Raw genomic sequence first — 20,551 nt, 5'->3', positions numbered from 1 at the left:
CTTTCTCCTACACAAAAGGTCTCTGCAGAGGGGTCCCCAGTACTAGCCCAACAGTCAATCCTGTCTTTGAGGGGAGCAAACTTTGCTCCCAAGGTCTTTGTAGTGTTTCTGAGAGCTAAGGAGCTACTTTAGGCTCATCCCTGCTGTGTCTCAGCTCCCAGGGTTGCAGCTCTCTGTGTTTTTTCTCCTTGCTGCTACAGGTAGCAAGTCTGGATCTCACTCAAACACACAGAAGGGAAAGAGCATCTCCCTCCTTCCTTGGATAAGTCTACTCTGAAAAGTGGTAAATAAATTGGTTGGCAAATACTTCCCTTCTGACAAATGCAAGAGATTGCAGCAACATTCTAGAGTTCTGGGGTATTTTGCCCCCTGGTATTTTCTGTACACAATTTATGCCACAATTTGGTTTCTAGTCCCTTCACAGCACAGACTTTTCAAAGAAGCTGTTTGCCCCACATACATGAGAACACTCTCTTCTTTCTGCTATCCATCCTTTTTGCTCCATGTCAAAGATTTACCTAACCACAGTACTGGTTCAACCTTTTCATTTCTGGCTGGCAGGGACAACTCCTGGTTTGCACACTGCTTTTTGCTTGGCCCCTAATGCCAGCAGCCCAGTGAGCCAAGTCTGTTTTATTCCCTACAGTACACACCCCATTGAGGTCAGAGTGCACTGGAGACCTTCCTAGGGTTAACCTGTCAAACAAGCAATTTGGCAGCTTTTCCACTTTACTTAGACTGGTTGCTTTTTTCCTACTTATCTCACTGGAACACCATGCATATTTATATCTATAGCTGTACCTACACGTATCTATATATATCTATATATCTATATATATTAGTACAAGAAGCACAAGCACTAACATCTCATCCCATAAATATATGCAGTTCTGTTTCAAGTCAGGATGCTGTTACTAACCCCCAATAAACTGGTACTCACCAATACATGAGTGTCTCAGGACTCACAAGATCTCATAGCTATGCTGTCTTCAGTTCTGGGTAATTCTCTTTGAACTTTCAAGATCTTTTGCCAATTACCTTCCTCAGACAGGCACAATTCACAATTGTTTCTCCAAAGATGGACAAGAACACAAAAAGAGAAATTCTTCTCTGAACTACCCTGAAACATCCCTATGATGATGCAAAATGACCAAATAGGATCAAACATCAAAGATTTCTCACTTTGAATCATGCCTATCTGCCCATCAAACAATCATTTGTAATTATCAAAACTATTTGAGAGCTCTCATATCCATGTTTCTCCTTTAAAGCAGCAAGATGACCTAGACTTAATCTGCAGTTCTGGAGCTATGGTGAGATGTGGAGGCTGTGGTTTATCAATGTAATTTCAAGTCAATTTAGTTTGCCTCCTGCTACTGAAAAAAATCTAATTAACTGCTGCCAAAGAGATTACCTTGCACTGTAGGAGTATTTTCCTTAAAGCAATTCTAGACTACTCAACATAACAGCATACCAAATTAGAGCCATAAACAAGAGTCCATATAATATTTGCCAAATTACTTCATTGTTTGGTCCATTTTAGCTGTACAATAACATTTAAATACAGAATACCCATGAAAATGAGCAATAGGACGTAACAAAGTTGATGCAAATCTTGCATATTTCTACAATATTATGCAGTTTGGGGATTTTAATCTTTTATAAAAATCAGAAGCTAATATAGCCAGGACATCTTTCTAAATAGAAACCAATTCCTGTATAACTCTTAGGATTACCAATAAAGGAGAGACAGAAAAAAATGGGCCAGATGGCAAAGAAAATAGTTTAAGTTTCATATGCAGGCATACAAAAGGCAGAATAAGATAGTGTAGAAGCAGCATATATCAAGGCTATAACTGCCTTAGAGGTAAACCAGTCAAAACCAAATAAAAACATCTAAATTTGAGTTGTAGATGTGTTTGGAAAATAAGCATGAAAAATTCCTAACTATGTCTTTGCAACCTTGATTTTGCTCCCTTGTTCATCTATCCCTTGCCCCAAGAGAGAAGTCTCTGGGGGGAAAATACCAGCATGGCATGGCAGACCATCACCGAAGACAAGGGTATGTGCCAACATAGAGATTAAATGGACAAGTTTAATACCCACTATCTATGCTCTTAGGTCATGATTTTGCCAACTAAACATAATCTTTCTTCATGCAGTCTCAGGTCTTGGTTAGTTCTTTAAAGAAATAGTAACATTTGCTGCTTTTGTGAGGTTGTGTCTTCAAAGTTCAACACATTAATCAATCTTTATAAAGGTACGACTCAAACCCCTCTTGTCAAAAAGGTTATAAAGTTATTTTCTGGAGATCTCTGTAGGGTTTATTTTTCTTTCAAAAATGATTTAGGGTTTGATTCATTATGTTCCTGTTGTGATTTCCAACAAGATCAAGGCCATACATGCAATAGCACCAGGTGGGCCATGCATCAACCTCCACCTTCACCACGGCTGCATACAACCTTGTCCCAACTCTGCACCACATTCCTGCTGACACTACAGTGCCTATCGCACCACTCTGACTCCACGCTGAGAAGTCACAATACCATTTGATTTATACTACAGAAACAGGCTAGAGAAGGAGATTGCCACAGCAGATTTTACAGCTCTCCCTAAGAAGACTTGCTTGTTGCACATGAACTCATCTCAGTGACATCTGGCAGCATTTATGACATATCCCCATCTCATGTGGCTGACTGATGCCATAAATTTCAGTCACCCTTGCCTTTGAGAAATGTTAATAATGAAAACTCATCAACAAGCAGTAATGATTTGTACTGCTGACTAGATGGATGCCTTTCTGACTACTCAAAATTAATGGCAGATCTCAGGGTCTTAAAGAACAGCTGTCACAGAGAAATACACCTGCAAACAAACATGCATTATGCCTTCAAGTGTGATTTGTTAGAAGATATAAATAGCTAACTCTCACAACAAACTGGACTGATTAGAAGGAGAAGTTACACAGCCTTCTGCGTCATTTAAAGTGATGAAAGCAGAGAAAAGGCAGTACAGGCACGCAAATGGGAAGCTTAAAAGGAGTGACTTAGTTCCCCCTCCAACAGTAAGAGTGATAGATGGTCACATAGGCTATACATTCCTTTTCACTTGTGTCTAGTCATACAGACACTTTACAACTAGCTGTTTTGCCACCAACTTAAAAACTCACTGTAAGCCTCACTGTCTTAGGTTGCAATGCAGGATGTAACCAAAAGTATGTATTCTATCACTTCTGTTAAACCAGGTGGGGCAGCGATCTTTATCTCTCCCACAATCCATCCTCTCCCCAGGAAGGTATCTTCTGTTTATGGGTCTGGAGTTCCACTGCATGACTGATAAAATTACATCATCCCATTGGGAGATGCTCCACCCAGGAGGAGGAGCCAAGCACTCCTACCTGGATATAATCTGAGATTTGGAACACCACAGGCAGCCTTGTTACACTGGATTCCAGAGGAAGACCAGACCCTTCTACACCACCACTGGACCTTCAGAGGAAAACTGCACCCTTCTACAGGAGCACTGCTTCAACAGAACCACATCTGTCACTCCAGGAGGACTGCAGCCACCATTTAATCAGACTGCTACCAACACCCTGGCTGACGGGATGTCAGGTTGTATTCTGACTCTGTCAGTGTTTTTGTACTACTGCATTTTATTTTAATTTTCCTATTAAATTGTAGTTCTGAATTGGGATCTCCCACTGGTTTGCTTTCAAACCAGCACACTCATACAAATTTTCCTTCCACTATTGCTGTTGCCACCAGGTAAAGCTTAAATTGACAGGTAACTAAATAAATGTAATAAACTTAACAGATATATTTTCAGGAGCTTGCTTGGCAAAGAATTTGGAATGTGCAGGGCAGAAAAGCAACTCGATACAGAAAGACCACTGTTACTATCAGTTTCATGAGCAGTACTGTATTTAGTACTGCTCTTGAGAGTCAGGATGGTGGGTAAGTAGATATTTGTTTCCAATTATAATAGAATTTCTTGATCAAGCACTTAAAGCTAAATGCTTCATAAGCAAGACCCACATAGACATGGAAATCTCAAAGACACACTCATGAAAAAGCCAACATGGTACTGACCCAACATCATTACTCAGGGCAGGGGAGAAAACAGGGATGTGTTTTACCATTGCAAGATTACATGTCATTAATTTCATAATTCCCATCTATCGAATGTTTTCTATAACAATGTTTTTCCCCAGTAAACACTGCTTCACTGCATCTAGAGTCATGTTGGTACACCTACACAAGTTTTAGTAACCCAGGAAAACAAGGGAAAACTAAAAAAAACCCACTTTTTTTTTAACAGCAACTTTACTATGAGTTACAGCACATATGACCCTTCAGGTACAAATCAGAATGGAAATTATGCTACTCTACCTACTTAAATAAAACCCTGCAATACATTAATTTGCAATTACTTTACATTACTGGTACTATAAAAAAACTGAACTTATAAGTAAAGGTCTCCTCATTTATTCCCTGATTTAAAAATAAAATTGGAGTTAGATCTGAATGTACAGCGAGTAATTTAAGGATTTAAAATACTACTAAAGCTCTGTTTCAATTTTTTTCCAAAGAGGACATAATAAGACTAGGACATGCAGTGTTCAGATGCAGTTTTAAAAATTTTTTTGAAATTTCCTGGGAAATATAGAGTATACACTCAAACAGCTTCAGAGTATCTGCACTGCTGACAACATTGCACAACACAAATATCAAAGCATCATTGATACCCAGTAGTACCTACAGTTAAGTATGACAGAAAATAATAATAAATTCAATGGAGAAGAAATTAGCCAAACAAAACCATACCTTTAATTCTTTTTATTATTCACAGCATTTTAATCAACTATAGATAACCATGAATTAATAAAATGTTTTAACAATGTATCCCAAAGTTTGGCACCAATGAGAAAAGTGCTTTTCCATCTCACTCTCACTCACATCACTAACATTCTCATATTGAATTTTGGTTTTCAGACAAGGCCAGACAGCTTACCCTCCAACACTATTATTCCTGGCTTTGATTCTGAAATATGTCCTACAGGAAACTGGACATCCTCTGCTTTCAGTCTTCTTTTGACATCTTCAATTCTATACCAGCAGTTCAATATTTTTCCTGAAAGCCACTTTGTGTTTATTTTCATATTAAACCATAAGAGATTGTATTTTATTGATTTTTGTCAAGCAGGCAAGTCTAATGATTTTTTTTGGCTTGGGCTTTCTTGCTTTAGGCCCTCTAAAGGGATTGACAATTCTCTTTTGCAAGACAGAGCTCTCTGTCTGTTGTGTTGCAGAGACAGATAATAAAAGATCCCTTCACTTTTTAAAAAAATATATTTACATTACAGCAGTAAGGAGAGCTTTACAGGAAGATCTCACCGTGAATACAAAACAAGGCCTTTAGAAACATATTTAGTAACTCTACTACCAGGTGCACAGGTCAGAGAAATTTTGTTTTTGCCTTTCTTCTAAAGTCAACTCATTTTTAACTGAGAAACACAGTATTATTTTCACCATATTGAGTCTGAAAGATCATTAGCAGGAACATGATAAACTAATACTTAAAAACATCCCTTTAACAAAAAATGCCTCTTGGAGATTGTAAAAATGCTAACCTTAAGGCTGGTTTTAGAATCGTGGTATGGTGTGGGTTGGGAAGGACCTTAAAGCCTTAAATCCCATTCACTCCAACCTCCCTGCCATGGGAAGAATGCCGTCTATTAGACCAGGTTGCTCCAAGCCCTGTACAACCTGGCCTTGAACTCTTCAGGGGATGATGCAGCCACAGCTTGCCTAGGCAACCTGTGCCAGTACCTCACCAACCTCACAGGGAAGAATTTCTTCCTAGGATCCAACCTAAACCTACCCTCTGCCAATTTAAAGCCATTCCCTCTTGTTCTGTCACCCCATGGCCTTGTAGAAAGTCCCTCTCCAGCTCTCTTGGAGCCCCTTTTTAGGTACTGGAAGGTGCTTAAGGTCTCTCCAGCATCTTCTCTTCCCATGGTGGCTCCCGCAATCTGTCTTCATGGGAGAGGCACTCCAGCACTCTGAGCATTTTTCCAGCCTTCCTCTGGACTCACTCCCACATATCCACCTACTGCCCACAATGCTTTAGATGCAGCCTGGGATGCAGCTGGCTTTCCAGCCTGCAAGCACACATTCCTGGGTCACACTGGTGCCATTGGCAAACATGCCCCTCCTTGTTTGGGAGCACAAGGCTCAGCATAGCACTTCTGCTCTTTTACTTCTCTAGAGTAGCTAGAGAAACTATAAGCCATAAATGTATATTAAATGTGTAACAATTGTTACTAGATACAGAGAGGGAAATTTTTCAGAAGCTTTGTTGCAGATTACATCAGATAAGAGTCAGTTGTATCTCAATCCCATTTAGATAATGAATTGCTTATTTGATGAATATGGCAATGCCAAAATAAACGGCTAATATTCCAATTGTGCTGCAAAATCTGCTATCTGTATTTCCTTGTTTATTCTCCCCGTGGTTCCAAAGAGAGGAAAAACCTGAAATATCCTACTCAAAAGCTGCCTCATGAAGCACAAGAGAGACATCGTACAATTCTCCAGATTAGAGAGTAAATAAGGTTTAGCAAACAGTTTCACATGTGCAGTTGTGTCAGTAATAATATCTAAATATGTAAGAAAAAAACACAACAGGCAGTATAGTTGGTAACTGACAGTTTTTGTTACTCTCTATGGCATCTGCTCAAAATCAACCAGGGTCTTTTCACAAAATCTAGAGTTTGAGCTGGGTCACTGTATCAACTGGTATGAAAGGATTTGACTTGAAAGACCTACTTAATCTAGCAGCGTATTTCTGACAAATCCAACAAGAACAAGCTGTTCTTCACAAACCCCTTGGAAGGCAGTCAGACTGTCACTAACAGCTAATGATTAATGGAGCACATGTCCAAAAGTCCCCTGAAGGAAGGTAATAATAGAAAAAAAAAAGAAACAGCAAAACCTCCAATCCTTCCCTCTACTTTTCACTAAGCAGCACGAAAACAGAGACACAGGGTCACAGCCTAAGGCATTCCCCAAGTCAAGTGATAGTCAGAAACAGCTAAGAAATGGCTCAGTCTCAATGAGCACCTAAACCTCCACCTATATTGTCTAGGAATTCTTCTCAGAGGCATTCCTCTCTCACAGATAGCTGTTATCCACACACAACTGTTTTACTGATAAAACAACATGAATATTTTGATGTTACACAAGTTCAATTGAGCAGAGCCTTGAAAATCAGATAATCAAATGATCAAAGGAATCACTCTGTGAAATGATTTATAAATTACAACATGACTGACTTACACCTCTCTACATCCCTTTTTTCAATATCTATGTTACTCGTGTACAAGACTTTTGCACAGCACAATTAATGAAACCTGGCATTTGATTAAACCTGTTTAATTCTGAATCTATCAGAAGACTGACAAGGCTCAGAGAACTGTTTGGAAGCTCACAGGTTTCACTTGCTGCTAGGGAAAGACCAAAAAAGACCAGGTCCCATCAACAACTTCAGGAGGAAAGAAAGGAAAGGTGGAGAGATAGAGAGCAGTTGTATTTCTGCAGAACCATGTGGACTAACCCAAGAGAATTTTGTTGCATGAATCTAGTGCCCACAGTAACAACAAAAACAAATTTATCCCCAAACTGGGCTTTTACAAGGCTTTTACACATTCAGATTCAGTTTTTTGACAAGCAATTCACAGAGTGATTTGATGTTCCAACTAGAAATAGATTGAGAATTGTGTATTATGCTGGAAGCAAATATGCCAGAGGGTTTCCTGCCATCTCTGATGCTCCAGTCCTGATTTGCAACTATGAATTCAGAGGGACCATTTGGAATTAATACACTTCTCTGTAATCAAGGTTTCACTGAACTACATGATACGGTTAGCAGGGAAGTTTTTCACACGTTACTTACTGGAATGAATTCTCCTGTTCATTTGTAGATAGATGCACTGAGATGTGCTAAAAATTTCTTTTAAAAATTTCAGCAGTCTCATGCTGCAGAAAGCAAGGCCAGGTGAAGTTTCTAAGGATCTACCACTTAAATCCCATCTGTAAGTAGTGGCAAACTAGGGTTGTATGGAAGTACTACATATATAAACCTGCAGGCTTGCAGAATGCTCTGAACATAATACCATTAGGAACGGGAGCTGGAAACATGCATGTGACAAAATATGCTTCCCGTGTATGCACTTCCTGGATGTGCTGGGTGACAAGAATATGAATGTTAAAATTAACTATATACTAATTACTGTAATTTGTACTGAAGGAAGCTCAAGGCTACAATTGCATGCTTGTGTAATAGTATTTAAGGGTTTATACACAAACCTCTTTATGTGTTCTAAAATTTACTACTTTTTTTTTTCCATATTTATGGAAAGATGTATTACTAAGCCTACTAAATTTCCAGGCTAGAAAGTAAAAATTAAGGTCTGTCCTTCTTTTAGGATTCATATTTCAAAAACTATTTTCTAAATACTTTTCTTACATATAATTCTATAAGAATACACATTATGGCATTTGCTATTTCCAAGTACATCAATGTTGGAAATAATTTTCATTTTCACCTGTGCGCTAATACACAATTTCCATTTAAAAAAAGGCTTTTAGACTGTTTATATATTCTTGGTGCTTGGTGTTTGTCCTATGGTTCTTGTATTAAACCTGTGTGTCCTATTATATTTTACCATTGTTTAAAACCAAAACTACAGTATATTAGTCTTATTTGGAAAAAAAACAAACAAAATTTCCTACTTCCTATCCAGATATCCAGAAACATCCTTCCAGTTCAGCCAAAACACATCAACAAGCTTAATTCTTCACTGGATCAATTTTTCAAAGAAATAGACAAATTTTAAAATAATTGTTAGAGACTACGCTAACAAAGGGTCATAGGGCTCCATGAAAGAACCTGAACTGAGAATTCATGCCCAATAAAACCTGAACTTTCTAAAATAATGAGACAGATTTGTAGCAAGATATGTACTGTCATGTTCAGCATTAAATGCTACACCCTGCCCTCTCTAGTGTATGTAATCACTGATTTTAAATTACTTCTTGGTCTCAAGAGTTTCTAAACATCAATGTCAACAATGAATGAATTTGTGATTAGACCAGGACTTCAGTCACTGCAGGATCAAGACTCTGGTATAAGCACAGCAGGTTTCAGAACAAAATAATTTTCAACATTGTCTTAGGAAAGTTCAATTATTTACAACTGTACTAAGTCTATGCTATTTAAAACTGAACAATAGAAGAATCAAAATGTCCAGAATTTTGCAATCAATGTGAGCATACTACCTAAAGCTTACATACTAACTAAAATACAGTTACTAATGCCAGTAAATTAGAAAATCCAGCGGTAAAACCAGTAGTTTCAGGCCAACCAGCTCTAAAGCAATAAGCTTCTGACTTGTGCTGCCAAATTAGCTCCTAAGCTCCAGAAGCTCACTAGTTACATGGCAACGGGCTTGCGAGCCCTGCAAGCCAAGTACCTCAATCACAGAATATTAATATAAGATTTGCATTCAATAAAACTCTACAGCTGCAGTGTTATAAACCAGAACTGGAGCAGTCAGACAGCCAAGATCCCAGCCCAAGCACCGCCCCAAACACTGCACAAATCTGCTGGCTTATTGCTCTACTCCTGGTTGAATTCTTCACTGGAAGGGAGAATTCTAAATGTCTGATAAGACATTAAAAATAATTTAATCATTACATAAGTACACAGCAATTGCCTAATTGTCCTTGAGATTATTGGCAGGAAGGCGGGGGGGAGGGGGGTGGGGGAAGAATAAAAACCCCCAAATCACACCTACCACATTTTGAAAGTTAGTAAAATATTGCATTTCCCTGTTAGTAATCTCTTCCAGAATCCAAGGATTTTCTTCTAAAATTAATGACTTCACCTCAAATTCATCCCCTCTCCATTATCTGTGCCAGCAATTCATGGTGAAGATTTCTTCCACTTATTATTTATCAGGAGCACCAGATGTATGGAACACTTAAAAAGGAAGCAGAGATCCTTCCTTGGCAGTCACCCAAAAGAGGAGTACAGAGTCAAAAGGAAAGGACAGTGAGATCAGTCAATGGTGGCTCCATAAACAGTTCATGACTCTTCATTAATCATTACATAGTTGAACTACACCTGAACAATAAGCAGTAGTAGAAGAGTGTCTAAAGTGAACTTAAGAAACAATTTAAAAATTGGTGCCTGCTCTATTTTATTAGCAAATTACACATTATGTGCTGGATGGTTGTGATTATGGATGGATGAAATAGGTATTGCCATAACTGAGATGCAAACATTTGTATTTCTTCACTGAGATGCAAAATACTTTGGATGAAAAACAGGTAGACTACTTCTTGAGTTTTGAAAAATCTGAAAAATCTGAAAAATACAGTAATTTCACGATTATAAACCACACCATTTTGACTAAAATTTTGGTCCCAACCTGGAAGTGTGGCTTATACTCCGGAGCGTCCAATACACGAACAAAGTTCGGAAATTTCCCAACCCAGAAGTTCGAGCCGCAGGCCAAACCGAGCTTGCGAATTGAGCACCTGCCAGTAAAACCCGCGATCGTGTAATTGTTACAAATTGGTTACTTTGTTGCGCGGCGGGGTGAGCGGGCTCCTGCCAGCACCACAGGCAGCGCTGGGCTGGGGCGAGGCTGGTAGCGGTGGTGCAGGCGGCGAGCCGGGTTGGGCGAACCCGGCAGCAGCAGTGGCAGCCGGTCAGGTAGCTCTGCCGAGCAGTAAACCCCGAGATTGCGTGATTCCTTTACTAATTCGTTACTTTGTTGCGCATGGATCCTCGCTGTGAACGAAAGTGCGGCTTATAATCCGGTGCGGTTTATATATGGACAAAGAACGAAAAGCTGCCAACACCCGGAAGTGTGGCTTATAATCAGGTGCGGCTTGTAGTTGTGAAATTACCGTCTTTTAAAAAGTTGTTAATTAAGCTTGCAACAAATGTTTTTATTTCAGTATATTTTCGAAAACATTCACTTAGTACTTCTGAAAAATCTGAGAAATATTTTCTGCTATTTGAGTTTCATTCAATTCTTACAGGTTATGACCCATAATTATTTTTAAACTATAAACAGTCCCTTATACTCTGAAAGACACAAATATATACTTACATACAGACCTCCAAATTCAGATATTAGAGAAATTACTAAATTTTGTTAAATAAGATAGAAGTCAATAGCTTTGGTAGTCTTGCTGAACAGGACACATGTATGTCCTTATGTCCATGAATGAGCCTATAAATGCAAGCATGCCTTGTAGCTTCTCCTTGGCAGCTCTCCAGGGATTTTCTAATATTTTAAGTCAAGAATCACTATTAACAATAAAAATGCCTCTATGGAAGCTGCTTTCCTTAAAAACATGTAGAGATTTTTATGCACACAGAAATAGTTTTCAAGATGACTGACAGGGAACTCCATAAGCAGAGCCTACAGTGAAAGCCCCACAAAACCTGGATGCAAGTGGAACTTAAGGACTCCCACATGAAGGAGGGACTTCATAAACCTTGGATTTGGTTAGGAGAAAGACAAATAGGAACAGTTTCTCAGCTCTCCTTTAAAGAGGGTAGAGACAAGAAACTGTTAGGAGAGTGAGATTTCCCTTGCCGCAAGATGTGGATCAGGAAGGAAAGTTTTCTGCAGAAACCAACATTCTGGAAGTATTCCAAAACCACTAACTGATAAGAAATGATGAAGACAGAGGGAAAATCAGGAGAATCTAACTATAGAGGTTCTCACTTCTCTATTGAGAATGAAGAGTCCATTTGCTCTCTGACTAAATCAGTAAGTGCATTCATTAGAAAGACTACTGCAACTGAAAGTCAAGCACGGTCTTAATTAAAAATCCAGAAGTAAAAAAATGGTCATTAACAATCTAGCTAGAGCTGGGAAAGGACAGCCATGTAGGGCCTCCCTCAAAAAGAGACACTGTTAAATGCTTGGTAGTCTGACCCTGCTGCAGCTTCTTCAGTCTTTCAAAATTTGCATGTGACACATTTTAGTTAGATAAGCAGTTGTCAGCAGCTCCTTAATTACATTAGAAGAAATGTGCAGATATATATTATAGATGACATCTTGTAAGAGCGGAAGATATTAGGTAAGTTTCTGCTTTTGAAAGAGATACTGTTTTTTAAAACCTTCCTAATAAATCAGTTTGCCAAGACATCCCTTTGAGAATTCAGTGGCAGAAACACGAAATGCAAGATCAGCAAATTATTAAAATACTGCTATAGTAACTCAGAGCTGAGCGACTAATGAGCTGTAAAGTTCACTTCTAAAAGCAGGACACTCATCTATTAAACATGCCCACAGTATTTTCGCTGTTCATTATAAATATTAATTTAGAGTGGGAAGGTGAACTGTGCAAAATAAAACTCAACTCTGATAGATTCTGATAAGATCCTTTTAAGGATCAAGTTTCTTTGGAATAATACATAGTGACTAAAGACACAACTCTGCCAAGTTTGGTATTAAAATGCATTTTAGCATCATGGTGAATCCTAAATTAGTTCAATGACAGATAAGCAGAAGCAGACAGATGAGTTTCAATTTACCAAACAAACTGAACTGCTACTCACATTGCAAAACTAATCCAAAATTACCATAAATAAGAGCTATGTTAAATAAAGGTAAAAATATGGAAAAGCATCAATCTTTCACATATGCAACACTGTTAATGAAATTCCTTCAAAGACAACAAATGTCAAACCTTTACTGCACAAAATATTTTGTGTTTCATCTATCACAACATGTTCTTCCCCCCTGATAAACAAGGACACAGTAGTTTGTAGAAATGCTGATCAGTAGGAGAAACCCACTGCATATTATATAGGTCTCTTATGCCCACAAATGTGCCCTTCCCTTGTGATGCTCCAAGTCTCAAAGCAGGAATGGACACAATACAAAAGTCTGTGCTGTGTAAAACAGAGAAGATATTCTCGGTGCTGCAAAGGTTTCCAGAACAGGTACTTGCATGGCAGGACCTATCTAAAAGCACTAGCTGACATGATCAAATGCTCATCTTGCTTCTCCTAATCTTTAGCATGCTTGGTATTTAGCAAACATGAGCGTATTTGAACTGCTCTGATAATTCAGTGAAGTGAAAGCTCAGTCAAAGCTGAAGAAAGATACCACTGGCAACCTTGTAAGACTTGGTGTTCGCAGTGACTTACAAAACTTCTTCACAAAGGAACGGACAGTTTAATAAAAATGTGTTTCCTACACAGAAATTAGACACTTATGCTCTGCAATAACTAACCAATAATTCTGTTAATGCACTAGATGTGGATCTCTGTAAGTTTACCTAGGACACAAATATATGGCAACATAGAAGTCTCAATAAGGAACAAACGGACACATTAAACTAGTGAATGTATTGACCTTGCAAGCAAAACGACAAATAGAGAGAAGGTGATAAAAGAAAATAAGCTGCAAAAGAAAACTGCCTCTATAAGATACTTATAAAGTGAGCAGCATAGAGAATGCAAAATGCAGATAAAATACACAGGAAAAATATTAACTATGAACTGTTAATGACAACAAAAACAGCTTCAGTTGGGAAGATTCCAAGATGAAGAAAACTATGTACCTGTGCTCTAGGATGGGATCTTATCCTGTTGTACACTCTTGGATGCTGGACTTTATTTTGACTTAATAATACTATTCATGTTGTTTTTTCAAAATAAACAAATAAGAATAAAAAAATCAACCACTCCCTCCAGTAAAACCAAAAAAAACCACCTGAATTTGTACTGTCAGTCACAAATGTTTGATTCAAAAAGGTGAAATATGCTGCAGCACACAGGACATTTTAGTAGTGGCTTTAAGAACATCAGATGCTTCCTAAATCCAATTACTACCTATAAGAATGAAGTTGATCTCCTCTGATGCAGCTGTTAAAGAATTCAGTTATTCCTCAATGTCCTTTCAGGACCAATAACCAACTCTGAAGAAGACTACTTTAGCAGATTTTCCAAAATGGGGAAAACCAGTCTGCACAAGGATTCAGGCGGCCCTTTTCCATGTCAACTGGATGACTGTCTGGCTCTTTTTTCTAAAGTTAGATGCAATTAGGATATTCCTGTTGACAGACTATAACTCTAACATCCAAGAGGAAATGGTAAGTCATTCAAACATAAATATGACACCGACGTTCACAAGTAATACTTTTAAAGCATTTGTGTACAGAAAACATTTCAATTTCCCATTAAGAACTCAATTTTATGTTAAAAAAATTCTGTCATTTTAAAAAAGATGAATTACAGTAATTTCACAACTATAAGGCGCACTGGAGTATAAGGCACACTTCCAGGTGTCAGCAAATTTCCGAACTTTGTCCATATATGAAGTGCACTGGACTATAAGGTGCACTTTTTTTTTTGCAGCAAGGATCTGCACGCAACAAAGTAATGAACTGGCAATGGAATCACGCGATTTCAGGGTTTACTGGCAGGTGCTCAATTTGCAAACATTTTTCACAGATTAGCGTAGCCTTTAAACGCAGCCCCAGGCGCCCTGCCTGTGCCACGGGTCCCGGCACTCCCCCCTTCCCCCTTGCGCCCGGGTTGCTGCTGCCCCCGCCTTTCCCCCTTGTGCGTGGGCCACTGCTGCTGCTGCCGGGCTCGCCTCAGCCTGGCGGTGCCCAGCCGCCACGGGGCTCGCCTCAGTTTGGCACCGCCCGGCCACTGGGGCCGGGCAGGCTTGGCTCGGGGCTGCTGCGGACTCAAACTTCCGGGTTGGCACATTTCTGAACTTTGTCCATGTATAAGGTGCACCAGACTATAAGGTGCACTTCTGGGTTCGGACCAAAATTTTAGTCAAAAGGGTGCGCCTTATACTCATGAAATTACTGTAATTTTATTTTTATTCTCTCCTTTTTCCTTTAAAAACTCTTTCTTAGATATTTGGAGCACAGTAGTTTCCATTTTTGGTTTTCATGCTGTTTTGAAATGGGAACAGTCTTAAGCCCCAGACTCAAGGTCTGTTTCATGCTCATTTCATTTTTAGCTTAAAGCATATGTTAATGAAGACCACACAGGCATACGCATACTATTTGCATGTCTCTCCTTCTTTAACATATTCATATTTTTTAATCTACTGCCCATGAATACATGGCCCAAGCTTCTTTACTTGTGCTAACTCTCAAATCAGGGTTACTTTCATTGTTTGAATTATTTATTTCTTCTAATATCCAAGGGAACATGTAGGAAGAAAGAAAAATGTTAATAATTAAAAGTTAGACGTGAAAACTAAAAACTGTAATTCCATAAATGCTCACTCTAATGAACTAAAGCTCCATCAGGCACAGCTCCTCCTCCTAAATGCCCAGAATCTCTGAAGTGGTCAGATCAATTTTTCATTTTGCCGAAACCTGAAAGCTGAGAGGGTAGGAAAGGGTATCTGTGAAGCAATGCTCTTCTTTCAAACGAGAAATTGTCAGATGACAGGATCTGACTGCAAGTATCTTGCAATGAACAAAACAGCAAGCTCCAGGGAATGATGCCAGTCAGCAGTGAAGGGAATTTATGGTCAGAAGCAACACACAGAGTCACAGTTTCATTGCAACATCCATCCTGTATCAAGCACCCTTGGATCTCTGAAGTGCTGAAGGGCTTGTCAGTCTTATGGGACACATACATCTGAGAGGAGTCATAGAATCATAAAATCATTTGGGTTGGAAGAGACCTTTAAAGGCCATTGAGTCCAGCCCCCTGTCATGAGCAGGGACATCTTCAGCTAGATGAGGCTGCACAGAGTTCCAGCTAACCTATTCTTGAACATATCCAGTAATGAAGCATCCATGCTTCTCTATGTAAAAATTGTGCTGTTGTAAAATTTTTTTCTTACATTCTATTCTGAATCTGCCTTCTGCAGTTAAAACCATTGCTCCTTGTCCTACTGTAACAGCCCTGATGCAAAACCTGTCCCCATTTTTCTAATAACCCCCCTTCAAGAACTGAAAGGCAGCTGTAAGGTCTACCCAGAGCCTTCTCATCTCCAGGCTGAACAACCCCAACTCTCTCCGCCTCTCTCCAAAGGAGAGGTGCTCTGGCCATCTGATGTCCATGTCCACCCCTCCTGTGCTGAGGATTCCAGAGCTGGATGGTTTGGTCTCACCAGAGCAGAGGTGGAGAATCACCTCACTAACCTGCAGGCCACTCTTTTGATGTAGCTCAGGACACGATTGGCTTTCAGGGTTGTGAGTACACATTGCTGGGTCACGCCCAGCCTCTCATCCACAGCACACCCAAATCCTTCTCGGCAGGGCTGCTCTGAATCCCCTCATTCCACATCCAGTACTCATTCTGTACCAGGAACTGCCTGCAACCAGGTGCACTTGGCCTTGTTGAACCTCATAAGATTGCCACAGGCCTATTTCTTGAATTCATCTAGGTTCCTCTGGATGGTATCCCATCCCTCATGCTTGTGAGCTGCACTCAGCTTGGCGTCATCTTCAAACTTGCTAAAAGTATGCTTGTTCCTTCTGTGTCAGCTGATGGAGATATTTAACAGCACTGGTCCCAGTATGGAATCCTGAGGGATATGACTTTCCACTGATGTCCGTGTGAGCCTTAAGCCGTTGACCACCACCCGCTGGGTGTGGCCATCCAAGCAATCCCTCATCCACTAAAACAGTTCACCCATCAAATCCATCTCCTTCCAATTCAGAGAAAATAGATGTTGTGGGGACCACATGTCCTGGGATGATCCATAATACTGCTGTATTCCATATCTATCTGTGTCCAAGAATTGCTAGTCTCCTGAAGACTCTGCAGCCAGAGACCTTGTGTGTGTGAGGGAGTGCTATCGTGGGTATTTTCAAAACTGGCCCTCCCAGGCAGCTTCTGGTCCTTTGCCATGTGGTATTTATTTTGCAGGCTATTTGGTCTTTTCTCAGGCAAAGGTTTTTCCTCCCTTTTTGGGATTTCTTTGTTTTTGTTTCCACCCCCCTGCTGCCTCATCTCAGAGACAGTGCAGTGAGCAAGTTTGAGTTGCCTTGGGGCAAGCTCTGCAGTGTCTGCCAGTCACCATGGGCAGCCCTGCTCCAGCAAGCCAGTCCAAATCGATCAGCTGCCTGCTCCAGAAGAGAAGATTACAGGAGCAGAGCCTCTCTCTGGCAGCTTCGGCTTCACAACCATAACCATCCACAAAGACTGCATTTTGCCATTAGAAACTGTTTCAAAGTGAATTCGCCAACTCTGCTGGCAGCAAAAAAGGCCGCCCCATGCCGGCACTGACAGACTCGTCCTTTTCCCCTCATCCCACAGTTGCAAGTGCAGAGCACAGCAAAAGCAGAAGAGCCTGTAAATAGCAGCAGGAAGGAGCAGGCAGATCCCATATGAGCCAGCAAGTCCTCATCTGCTGCTACAACTGCTCTGTAAAGCCCCTGCCTTCCCAAGAGGGATGTGATGGCATCTTGTCCTTTTGTCCCAAAAGCCTGAGGCTGTCCCTGCCTTGTGCCATCTCAGGAAAGGCTATTTCTGGCATTTTGGGTCTCTCTTTGTTTCACCAGAGTTGTGAGTTTTTCATAGTTTGGTATCTAGAAACTATTGACCTTTATTTTCTTGCCTGTTGGCATTCTGTTTGTTAGTAATGTGTTATTTTTTTCACTTATATCTACCCATATCTCATTGCTGGGAAGGGATTCGTTGGAATGAAGGGGAAGGTTACTCATTTCAGAGCACCCATCTCTTTAAACTCTTTAAACCAAGATACTGTGACAAAGGTCTTACAGATGAAAAGAGATGACACCTGCAGCTCTTCCCATGTGCACTGATATAGCCACTCCATCATAGGAGGTCACTAGATTGGTCAGGCAGGAACTGTGTTGCTGAAATTGTGCTGGCTGTCTGAAATCACCTCCCTTTTTGAGTAAAGATATTTCAAATTACTTTTTTTCAAGTCTCTACTCTTTTTGGTAAAATAAGTTTTACCAAAACTTACCTCTGGGTACTTCAGTTTTAAAGATTTATGCAATTCTCGAAAACGACTGTACCGCCGAAATACTGTCCATGTCTCATCCAAGACTGTTATCTAGAGCAGACAATATAAAAAGAAGGAACAGAAGTAAACCCACACAGTGTACAACACTAAAACTCATGCAGCATACAAGGTTTTAAAATTAAAATGTATAGCTCCTAGTTGTCATAAATCCAAAAACTTTTATAAGTTTACTTCATTTTTCTTTCATTACATTAAAGTTCATGACAGAAATGTATTTAATAAGGAGCACTGACTGCAAAGCAAAAAACACCTGAATGCATTTATTCCTTAATCCACAATGATTTGACAAAACTGTAAACACTTTAAAATATCCCCAATCCCTTCTTTGTGCAGCTATTTGACTCTCAGTATTACAATCAGTGGGCATTCCATTAATGAATAAATAACATCCAGAGTAAGTGTAGTGTAGCTTCTCAAAATATTCACAGAAATGTATATTCTTATACGTAGATATTGACAATTAAAAATACATATTTCTTGGACACACAGAGCTCATTACCACATAGAATGGGATTCCCGTTTGTAGGGTAAAATATTATACCAGCTTTTAGTAGAAGACATTCCTTTAAGACACGTCGGTCTGTGTCTTCAAAATGGTGATGAACATTCCATTTATATAGAAAATTTTCTTAAAATTAATATTTTTACTCCTATGAACAGGGTGCATAACAACAGGAGCAAAGAGGGAGGGCAAACTAACCTTACCATCACTAAGTTATTTGCAAAATTCTCACTCGAACTGAGATACTAAACACTATCTGAAATTAGGTGACATTAATTAAGGACATTTCTAACTGGGTCATAGAAGTGTTGTGACTAGAGCATTTGACTTCACAGTCAGAAGCCAAAAGTTTTTGTGCAGCTCTGGTGATCCAAGGCTACCAAGAAGCCAAGCTGCAGGGTGAGTGAACATTATTCTACACTCACTAGCAAAGATAGAGAGAGCCAACTGCATTGCTTAAACTTAACACTGCTGCATTTTGAATCAAATAGGCTTAATATGTGGCATTACCCCTGCCTAGCTATGATTTTATGCAGGAAGATGAAAAATAAGCAATTTCACAAAGACACAGGCTTTTTAACCTTAAAGGGACTCTTAAAGCTAACAAGTAGTTCTCTACTGAGTGCATCAAAAAGTTAAGGTGGCAAAGAAAGTTGCAACGGAGTAGGAAAACTGAATAAGAGAAACAGAAATCAGAGCAACAAAGCCAGAAGAAACCAAGCACAAATGCTGCTATCCCACACTTGCACCAAACCAATTTCTGGTCCATTCTTCTCCATCCCTCTTGCCTTTGCCGCTGTTTATGGAACAGGGAAATTAGGGGAAGTGTCTTGAAATCCAGAAATTATTGCATGTTTTATGGCAAGAGAAATGAGGTTTGAGGTGGTCTTTTTCTTATTTTTACCTCAATTTTAAACCAAAGATGAAAGCAAATAAAACAGGCCTTCTCAAAACTTTTCACAATGAAACCACAATGAAAACTCATTATCTCTCAAAAAATTTGTCTTTCACATCACAAATAAGCTTCACTGCTAGTATGAGTCACCATCCCTGGAATTGCTCAAAAAAGGGTGGATATGGCACTCAAGGACATGGTTTATGGTGAACATGTTGGTGCTGCTGAGTTGACATTTGGACTTGATCATAAATGTTTTTCCAATCTTCTCAATTCTGTCATTTTAGGACACCTGCACAATGGACTACATTCCCTCAATATATTGTTAGCTGTGTCTCAAACTTTACAACTCAGGTGAACAGATGTAACATTCATAGGCAGGTTTAACTAAAATAAATCAATAACTGTTCAGGAATATGCATGTTACACTGATCTCAACCAACTAAGTATTCTGTTCTGAATAATTCAGGCAGAAGACTGTGTGATTTCAATGTTGGAGTAGACAATGGTCAAGTGTAACAGCTAATCACAAAGACATTACTCATCACTGCATTCTTTTTGCTTTAATCCTGTCATTTAATATTTTACAGCTGTGAAAATTTGCTGCGCTAATTTCATTTGTATATCTTCTTTATTGAAAAGGGACCTCTTTTTTTGCCAACGATTTTCACAGATGAGAAGCAACCTACCACAAGGCATTCTGGACTCCTCCAGACACATAGCCTTGGGAATAGCAGACATGTCATGTTGGTTGTGCATCAGGCAGCTGTTTGGGTGATAGGGTGGCACCAAACTTACCCAAATCAAAATGCCTGTAGACATTTATTCATTAGCTTTCTTCTACAAAGTTTAATAACTTGTTAGAGATGGACAGGAAGAAAAACAGCAAAGCCATGCATCTGTGCTGCTTGAGAAGTGTTTTTGGGTGGCATGGTTTGACCTGACTTGGTCCAATCTGTCATCCTCTTTGTTTACTTTTCAAATTCTTGTAATGAGACTAGCAGACAATTGCAAAAATTTATTGTTGTTATAGCTGGTATGATTGAAAAACAAATTTCAATGCTAAACAAAATCTTAACTG

At 39.4% G+C, this 20,551-nt stretch overlaps 1 protein-coding gene across 1 annotated transcript in view; it reads right to left on the bottom strand.

The window, feature by feature from the left end:
* Positions 1–20,551, bottom strand: part of LOC116993472 (kinesin-like protein KIF16B) — a 152,521-nt gene that overhangs the window by 28,666 nt on the left and 103,304 nt on the right. Inside the window, exon 24 of the mRNA XM_033054089.2 lies at positions 18,014–18,103. Within this exon, the coding sequence (XP_032909980.1) occupies positions 18,014–18,103 (90 nt within the window). The remainder of the gene's footprint in view (positions 1–18,013; positions 18,104–20,551) is intronic.

The sequence above is a fragment of the Catharus ustulatus genome, chromosome 3 (genome assembly GCF_009819885.2).
Source record: "Catharus ustulatus isolate bCatUst1 chromosome 3, bCatUst1.pri.v2, whole genome shotgun sequence".
NCBI classification, from domain to species: Eukaryota; Metazoa; Chordata; class Aves; order Passeriformes; family Turdidae; genus Catharus; species Catharus ustulatus.
This window is presented reverse-complemented; position numbering and strand designations above follow the sequence as displayed.